This window comes from Cibotium barometz, chromosome 60 (assembly GCF_041138505.1).
Source record: "Cibotium barometz isolate CiBa-2024 chromosome 60, ASM4113850v1, whole genome shotgun sequence".
In the NCBI taxonomy this organism is placed as follows: Eukaryota; Viridiplantae; Streptophyta; class Polypodiopsida; order Cyatheales; family Cibotiaceae; genus Cibotium; species Cibotium barometz.
This window is the reverse complement of record NC_141105.1, coordinates 5293150-5303118: the sequence shown is the minus strand read 5'-3', so window position 1 is coordinate 5303118 and position 9969 is coordinate 5293150. Positions and strand designations below refer to the sequence as shown.

General features: G+C 39.8%; 1 protein-coding gene across 1 annotated transcript; it reads right to left on the bottom strand.

Annotated features, from left to right (window-relative positions):
* Positions 1-5567: 5567 nt before the first annotated feature.
* Positions 5568-9443, bottom strand: LOC147604908 (pentatricopeptide repeat-containing protein At5g27110-like). The gene is made up of 2 exons (XM_086794387.1): positions 9247-9443; positions 5568-9163 (listed from the first exon to the last, which is right to left on the bottom strand). The coding sequence occupies exons 1-2, from the start codon at positions 9331-9333 to the stop codon at positions 6392-6394; spliced, it is 2859 nt and encodes a 952-aa protein (XP_086650513.1). The 5' UTR covers positions 9334-9443; the 3' UTR covers positions 5568-6391.
* Between the last annotated feature and the right edge of the window lie 526 nt (positions 9444-9969).

Genomic DNA, 9969 nt, shown 5'->3' with positions numbered 1-9969 from the left:
GTACTACAAGCTATAAGAGTGTCATACAAGTACTACAAGGTGTAAAGAGAGTATTTCAATGAGAATAATGAGTAATAACCAGGTGTGGAGAAAAACATGAGAGAGGGAACCCCTTTATATAGGTGATGGCTCCTTCACATGTAGGGGATTCACCTATTTTGGCATGTATAAGCTCCAAACCACCATGCACTTCTTCACATTAGATTAGTTCACATGTACGCCTTCACATGTAGGGGATTCACCTATTTTGGCATGTATAAGTTCCAAAACACCATGCAATTCTTCACATTGGATTAGTTAACGCAAAGGAAAAGTGGAAGACTAAGGCTTTACAAAAGCAAGAGCCCACCATCATGCACCAATGTAACTAGAGTTGAGGGAGCTTGACACCACTAGTTAACCCATGGTTTACCAAAACCAACTAGCGAAAAACCATGTGTATAATTCCACTTACCACCTCCTCAATTCTACTCGGTTTCCTCAAACCATGGCTTTCTCCCAAACCTTTGAACCTTAGATTTATTTAATCAATGTTTTCCCAAGGGTACACACAGTTAGGCTAAGCCTTTTTTTTCTCTCCAATGTGTTAATATTATTTCTACCCATGCTCCTAGTCTTAGGGTGAACCCCACATTCTAGATTTAATTATGGACTCATATTGTTCAAATTCTTTTGGAATCTAAGGTGTTTTCTCGCAGGGGGTATACACACATATACACATATGTCCCAGATAGAGTTCGAAGGTAGAACCATTGGTACTAAATCAATTTTCAAATGCATAGCTGTTTGTTCTAGATGTTCCACCAAACACCATGTGGTCTGATGAAATGTTGATATTGTTAGCAAATGGAGGATAATTTCTAAAGGGAATGATCAGAGATCATCATCAAAAGAGACTAGCACTCTATATTAGAACTCTTATGGTTGTACCATGTAAGATTCTAGACCCCACTGCGCAACGAATTCTGGGGTGTTAGCAGCGGAAGTAGCACTTCTTGCACGGGGTAGGGTCCCACACTCGGGGCCTCGCCCACATGGATATCCAGACAAGAGACTAATCCATCGGTTCTTCCAAAATCGAACTCGGAAAAACTTCCCTTGCCCGGGAAGCACGGGCGATTCCTCCAGGATAACTTTTCTCTAACATAGTCAAAAGCCTTAACTAACTGAACTGATCTGACCGAACCCGTAAGTCCCATAGTCAAATCAAGGGAAAGATTGCACTTGGATCATAGAGACCAACGCTTTTTTCCTCATTGAGAGGCACAACCATTGATTCTTTTCCATAGAACAACTTTTATCCAGGATTTACTTCATCTATCGTACCAACAGAAATTTAGTCTCATTTTAGGGATCCATCAGTCCAGCCTAACCCCATCCAGTCCCATGGGTTAGAACTGCCCACTGTAGTGATGGGATCCAATTAGGAATTTGGTTATGTTTTGTCCCAGGTACCAGGGAAAAGAGTTCCCAGGCCCCCTAGCTAGAAATTCATGCAAACTTAAAACTAGTCACACCACTTACACACCCAATATGAAATTGCCTTTTTCACAGAATCAGCATCTTCTAAAAACAATCTTTTAATGAAACCATTGTGTCACTCATCATAATCTTCTAAAAATAATCTTTTAATGAAACCATTGTGTCACTCATCATAATCGTCAAAATCTTCGGTTGAATCCTTATTTCCAATCATTCCTTCATCGGTGTACCTATGGCATCATTGGCAACCAGAACGCTCACCACCTGTCCACTCAGGGGCCTTTTCGATGGTTCCTAGCTCATAGTAACCGGCAATATATTCACATATCAAAATGGAATCTCTGTTGAAGATCAGCAACAACCAACGGATCCATATAAAAGAGCCATGGACTCATCCGTTGAGGACTAGCAAGGTCAATCAACCAGATCCATGCCCGAATTCAGAAAACAACTCTTACTCCTTGTTCCAATATCTTCCTCGACGTACGTGTGGCATCGCATCTTATCACATCCATTTCACATCACATCTCATTCATTCACATCCCGATTCACATGCTAACACATTCATTCACATCCTAATTCACATCACATCACATCACATCCCTTATCGTTCATTCACATCCTGATTCACATGCTATCACATTCATTCACATCCTATATCATTCATTCACATCTCGATTCACATGCTAACACATTCATTCACATCTTATATCATTCATTCACATCCTGATTTACATGCTAACACATTCATTCACATCCTATATCATTCATTCACATCCCGATTCACATGCTAACACATTCATTCACATCCTATATCATTCATTCACATCCTGATTCACATGCTAACACATTCATTCACATCCTATATCATTCATTTACATCCTGATTCACATGACATCACATCTCATTTATTCATTCCCATTTATCTGATTCATATCACATATCATCACATCTATTTACCTCTCATTCTCATCACTTCTATTCTCATCGCATCCATTCTCTATTCATTCTCATCTATCTGATTCATATCACATCTATTTATAGAATGTAAGAGAATTCTTATTTTTGATATAAAGATTCTTTACGCATCTATTTATGCATAAGAACAACTTCAGTGGGAAATAACACTTTTATAAAAATCCGTTTATGCATCTATTTATACATAAATTCAATTTTAATGAGAATAACTCTTTTGAAATAAAAATAAATTTCTTTATGCATCTTTCTATGCATAAAATCAAAATTGATGAGAATAACACTTTTGAAATAAAAATAAATTTCTTTATGCATCTTTCTATGCATAAAATCTAACGCTTTTGAAATAAAAATAAATTTCTTTATGCATCTTTCTATGCATAAAATCAAAATTGATGAGAATAACTCTTTTGAGATAAAAATAAATTCTTTAAGCATCTTTCTATGCATAAAATCAAATGTTGATTAAAGTAACGCTTTTATAATTAAAAAAATTCTTTTATGCATCTATTTATGCATAAATTCAATTTTAATGAAAGTAACACTTTTATAATTAAAAAAATCTTTTATGCATCTATTTATGCATAAAAATCAGATGAAAGTAACACTTTTATAATCAAAATATTCTCGATATGCATCTTTCTATGCATAGAAATTAATTCTAATGAAAATAATATTTTTATATTAAAAAACTATTTCTAATATGCATTCTTCTATGCATAGAATAAAAATAACACTTTTAGAATACACAAGCGGTGGGGATTACTCTTTTTGAATAATAAAAAGATAAAACTTATTTCACAAAATTTATGAAAATTTTACCATAACCTCCTTTGTATAGCTGACCATTTTTCAAATTTTTTCATTCTCAAGTTACTTAGAAATTATCCCAAATGGTTTAAAGCATTCTAAACTAATCAAATTCCACTTTTTAAAGAAAAACAATATGAAAAGTTTAATTCTAACAATTTGATTACATATCTAGGATAAAGAAAGGCTGAATTCAAGAATGAAGAGAGGGGGAAAGCCTTTCCAACAAGGCATAACATCATTTTTCATTTTAAAGAAAACAAAAATTAAAAAACCATTAAATGGAATAAAGAAAAAGTAGGATTTCTAGCTTACATGAATTTTTGTGAGCTTTCCTTTGGCTTGATGGTTTGAGGGATCTACTCTTGTTTGCAACAAGAGTGGCCACCAATTCTTTTGAAGAGGAAATGGTCAAAATGAATTATCAATAAATTCACTGTTTTTGGCTCTGGGGAGGAGTAGAGTAATAGTACATAAAACATTATTAAGCTTTTACAAAGGGAGAGGCTTCTATTTATATGAAAAAGTGAGCCTCTAACCAAGCAAACTGATTCTAGAATTTTCTAGATCAGTTTGGTCACTTTTTGACCATTTTTAGGTTAGTTTAGCTTACTTTTTGGTTCCAGTTGAAACAGGAGAGATGAAATATCTCATTATTTGAGAGTTTAAAACTCCACCACACATGTGAAATAGGCGCCTCCTTCATGAGGGAAATTCCTCCACACTGAGGTGTCAAAAATGCATCATTTCCTCTAAATATCTCTTCTTTTTTAACTAATAACCTTGTCCTCACATCTTATGTGAGTATTTACTCATTTTTGGGAAGATTTTCTTTATTTCTTCAATTCTCCCTACGTTTGGATTAAGCTAATTGGCCCCTCAGAACCTCAATCTAAAATTTTCAGAAAATCTGGACCCATTGGGGTAAGGCCTTATGAACAGATTATAATTTATTTCTAATGCACCTTCTGAATTTCTTTTTGAACTTCTGTTTCGGGGAAATTTATTTTAATAAGAAGAGATATTTTTCCATCTAAAAACTATCTAGAAACTGAATTATCTCTCTCTAGAATATTCTCTCTCTAGGTCAAAACAGATAGAAACAAGATCTGTTATTATTCTAAAAAGGGGTTTGATTACAGGGGAGAGAGATTGGACATCTTGAGGGGCTGGGGGAGGAATCTTACATCCTACCCCACTTAAAAAACGTAAGATGTCCTCATCTCGTAGGTGGAGTATGATCTCTTTCTTCATCTTCATCTTCTTCTTCTTCTTCAATCACTTCCAGCGTTACTGCCTTGGAAGCGAATGGCCGATTTGGGAACAACTCTCTTTGAGTTCCCCTATTCTGAGGCAGAGGTCTTGCATTACTTTGGATTGAAATTGCAGGTTGGTTAGAGGGTCTACCTCTGGGATTTCCCTGAATTTGGTGGATAGAAACCTGATTACTCTGGAAGGAAGGAGCTGGAGTCTGGAATCTTGATCCCTGATTTTCCAACCCCGAAAACCTTGATCCAAAAGGAGTTAGCTCTAAGAATTCGTTCATCTTTGTTTCCAAAAAGCCGGGAGGACAGAACCTCGTCCTTAGGTAAATTTTGAGATCATTCCACGTCTGGGTATTCCGATCCAGACGATTTGTCTCACAGTGGTTTTTCCATGCCACTTTGGCTGTTTCTACAATCTTCAGCCTTGCAAGAGCCATTTTGCTCTTCTCATTGTACCCCGTGACATCGAAGTATTCTTCCATTGCTTCGATCCACTTCTCCATGGCCTCTCCCAAGTTTTCCCCTTCACCCTTGAATGGTCCAGGCTGCGAGCTATGAAGAGTTTTACGAACATCGAGGTCGAGCTCTTCCTCATCGAGTTGGGGGTTATCATTTCTTCCACGACAACCTCGATCCATGTTCCTATCAATACAAAAAATCTTGTTAAGTTCCCTTTATTTATGATTCAAATTTGATTTTTGATTCATCTGATTCAGGGGTTCTTTAGATAGGTCGGCTCCCCACAGAATCGTAGGATAAAGATACTCGCATTATCAGGTAACAATTCTTTCAGAACATATCATTCATATCCTTAACATAATAATGGTCTATCAGACCAAAATTTCCATCTGAACAGTCCTCCATGGGAGATTTCAATTTTATAGATTTTTAATTTGTCATCCCTTAACTTGATCCACTGGGTCAAGAGTTAACAGTAGCAATCTCTCATTTATTCACGTATATCCTCGTATTTTTCGGTAAAATATCATTATACGAGACGTATAATGCAACTTAGACCCATTGTCATGACAAAGATTAGGCTCAACAGCATTGTAGAATATGCAGAAAATTCAATGAGGTGTTACACTCACAATGCTGTCTTCACACGCTTCTCTCACCTCACATTTCCATTTCATTCAGTCTTATCTTTGTTTCAATAGCTCTCGGTGGCAGGCAAACCTGAAAACCACCCAACAGCTACCAAAAATGCCTTCTCGACCATAAACCAAAGGCCATCACCTGAAAGTTTGAAAGAGAAAACTCCCAAGCCACCCCAAGAAGCGAACCTGACAAAGACCCAGCAGCTACCAAAAATGCCAACTCGACCATGAATGAGAGGACCGTCATTGCAATGTGAAAAGGGACAACAAAGAAGCACATGAGACTCTACTTATACCCATCAAGCTCCTCAAATTGTAGATATTATAACACGCAGGAAGACTGCCCTCTCCATCATTCTGGCATCAATATTTTAAGAAAAAAGAGGCAATGCCTACTGCAGTTGCGCGACCTGTCACCAGTCGTCTCCACAAATGCACTTTCTTTCCTCTAAAATATGAAAGCGTTTTGCATCACAATGATACTTCCCTGCTCAATCTTGGATATAACTGCTGTAGCCACATGGCAGTCATTACAAACCCATAGATTTTGGATATATTTGAGTGTTCCCTTGAGTGTATTGATTAGGGCACACTCGATACCCAGCTTCTACATCAGGCATCATCAGAAATGTCATATAATACCCAATGCTAACTTGGGATACACCCTTGCTCTCAGTTTCCGGTTAAGATCTTCTAGCTTTGCATCATTACTGTTCAGATAAGTATGCAACAATGTCAATGGCTTCCATACTTGTTTTTTCACATACACTGCCTTATATTGTTCAATTCCTCATGCATGTCAGCACCTGCATAGATGTGAGACAATAACACATATGCTGCAGCATCCTTTTCATCCAAACGAACTGCATGTTCAAAGGCCTGTTTTCCAAGCTCCGCATTTCCGCCACATCTACAGGCACCCAACACAGTATGCCACACCACAAGATTAGGACCAAATGGCATCTTCTTGATCATTGCTACTGCCTTGTCTAATTGGCCAGCATGGCCAAGGAGATCAACCATGCAAGTGTGATGCTCAAGAGTTGGAACAATTCCATAGTCCTTGCTCATGGCATCAAAGTACGTTTGGCTCTTGTTGAGTAGACCTCTGCGACTGCACGCATTGAGAACAATAATGAAGGTAACCGGATCTGGCTTTATACCTTCTCCTAGCATTCTGTCAAAGATATGCAACACATCTTCACTTTCTCCAAGCTGGGCATATCCTGCTATTAGCGAATTCCATAAAGCTATGTCTCGAACTGGAAGCTTATCAAACACTAGTTGTGCTATGGCAAGGCAGCCACATTTGGCATACATATCAACCAAGGTGTTTCCAACAACAAGATCTCTTTCCAGTAACCCCTTTCTGGCAATCTCAGCATGTATATTGTGACCCTTATCTGTGGCTCCTATGATGGCACAAGCTTTCAAGCTGCAAATTAACGTGACAGCATCTGGAGAGACACCCTCAAATTGCATCTGTTCATAATACTTGAGTGCTTCCTCACCATGCCCATGTCCAGCATATCCTGCAATTAAAGCATTCCATGAGACTATGTCTCTAACTGGAAGCTTGTCAAACACTTGCTGTGCTTTGGCAACTGAGCCACATTTGGCATACATATCCACCAAGGTGTTGCCAACAACAAGGTCTCTTTCCAACAACCCCATTCTTTCAATCTCGGCATGTATTTCTCCGCCCTTGTCTCTGGCTCCTATGCAGCCACAAGCTTTCAAGCTGGAAACAAACGTGACAGCATTCGGGGAGACCCCCTCAAGTTGCATCTGATCAAAACACTTGAGTGCTTCCTCACCATGCCCATGTTCAGCATATCCTGCCATTAGTGCAGTCCATGAGACTGTGTCTCGAATTGGAAGTTTGTCAAACACTTCCTGTGCTTTTGCAAGCAAGCCACATTTACCATACATATCCACCAAGGCGCTGCCAACAAAAAGGTTTCTTTCCAACAATCCCTTTCTTTCAATATCAACATGTATCTCTTGGCCCTTGTTTGTGGCTCCTATGCAGCCACAAGCTTTCAAGATGCAAACAAAGGTAATAGCATCTGGAGAGAGACCCTCAAGTTTCATCTGTTCAAAACACTGGAGTGCTTCCTCACCATAACCATGTTCAGCATATCCTGCAATTAGTGCAGTCCACGAGACAACATCTCGAACTGGAAGCTTGTCAAACACTTGTGCTGCTTTGGAAAGCAAGCCACATTTGGCATACATATCGACTAAGGTGCTGCCAACAACAAGGTCTTTTTCCAACAATCCCTTTCTAGCAACCTCAGCATGTATTTTTCGACCCTTTTCTATGGCTCCTAGAAGGCCACAAGCTTTCAAGCTGCAAACAAATGTGACGGCATCTGGAGATACACCCTCAAGTTGCATTTGTTCAAAACACTTGAGCACTTCCTCACATTTCCTATGTTCAGCATATCCTGTAATCAATGCATTCCATGAGAATACATTTCGAACAGAAAGCTTGCCAAACACTTGCTGTGCTTTTGCAAGCGAGCCACATTTAACATACATATTGACCAAGGTGCTACCAAGAAAAGGATTTCTCTCCAACAATCCCTTTCTTTCAATCTCAGCATGTATCTCTCGGCCCTTGTCTGTGGCTCCTATGCAGCCACATGCTTTCAAGATGCAAACAAACGTGACAGCATTCGGGGAGACACCCTCAAGTTGCATCCGTTCAAAACACTTGAGCGCTTCCTCACCATGCCCATATTCAGCATATCCTGCGATTAGTGCAGTCCATGTGACAACGTTTCGAACTGGAAGTTTGTCAAACACTTGCCGTGCTTTGGCAAGCAAGCCAGACTTGGCATACATATCAACTAAGGTGCTGCCAACAAAAAGGTCTCTTTCAGGCAACCCTGTTCTGGCAATCTCATCATGTATTTCAAGGCCTCTTTCCAGATCTTTCAGCTTTGCACAAGCCTTCAGTAAGGCCACAATAGTATGCCTACTGGGATGTGCACAATCATCCTTTCGCATTCTCTGGTACAAGGTGAGAACATGTTCTAGCTTCCCACTTTTGATATAACCTGTGATAAGGGAAATCCAAGAGGACTCGTTCCGATACACCAATCTGTCAAAAACCTGCTGGGCATCACGCATGCTTCCAACTTCCACCAATATCAAGACGAGGTAGTTCCCTAGTGATCTATGAGCTTCCAGACCGCATTTCCGCAGCAAGTGCAGCACATGTGCTTGGTCTCTCTGCTTCCTGCAATTGTGCAAGATGCAGGCGAAGTCTGCAACGGAAGGCCTGGGCAGCACCCCTTCTTCCAAGAAACACAGTGCCTCCTCTAAGCTAAGCATCCCCCAACCACGGCCAGTAATGTTCTTCACTTCTGCAGCTTCTTCTTCTTGTGCTGTGCCCTCGATCGCACAGGGCCCTTCTGATTCCTCGATCCTTAGCCTGTCTTGTACCCAGCTTGGATTGTACCCATCCATCCATAGCGACTCTTCGGTGAATTTATGCTTGAAATCTGGGGCCCTTGAGTTTGTCTGTAATCAGAGACTCTCACTGGTGGGCGAGCCCTAATCCACCCAATTAAGACTTAGGGCAAGAAAGGGAAACAAGCACTTACTTTGCTCTTGCGGTTGTCCCACCACTTTGGGGGGTCCCTCAGGTACTCCGTCCACAAGCGCTCGGTCCTTGCTCGTGATGTCTGCATCTCCGCTCTAGTACGCTATCGAGACAAAAGTTCCTAGTCCTGACCCAGTGACCTCTACTAAAAGACACAGACGCACATGGTTTCTCCTGATTATTATTAATACTCGTACTAAGTAAAAACCCCGATGCTCCTTTTGGCGTGCTTTTAACTACTCAATGTGGATATTACTCTTTTTCCCGATGGTTTTTTTTGAACATAAAGTAAATATATTAGGAATTAAACAACAGTTTTAGAGGTTATCATATCTCTTGGGAGCAATCTTCCTTTGTATACACATACTTTTTTTTTGGGACCAATAATAAACATGCCACACACACTAGTTGCCAAAGATGACCTGCATGGTGGTTCTTCATATCTAGCATACTCCAAAACTGCCCCAACTTGGCCATCTTCACATCCATGTGACTCATCAAGTCACATCTACAACATGTGAATAAGGGCTTAGCGTGGAGGATTTTTATACCTCAGGATTTTCAAACCCTATCCTTATCCTTTTCTAAAATAACGAGTGGCCTTCCACTGCTCATAACTATGGTGACGTAGCTGCCTATCGCTACTCTCTGAGTGCTCCTTCAGAAAGGTCTCACCACTTAGAGTTACATACTAGTTAGGAGACAAGTCCCGTTCACTGATCTC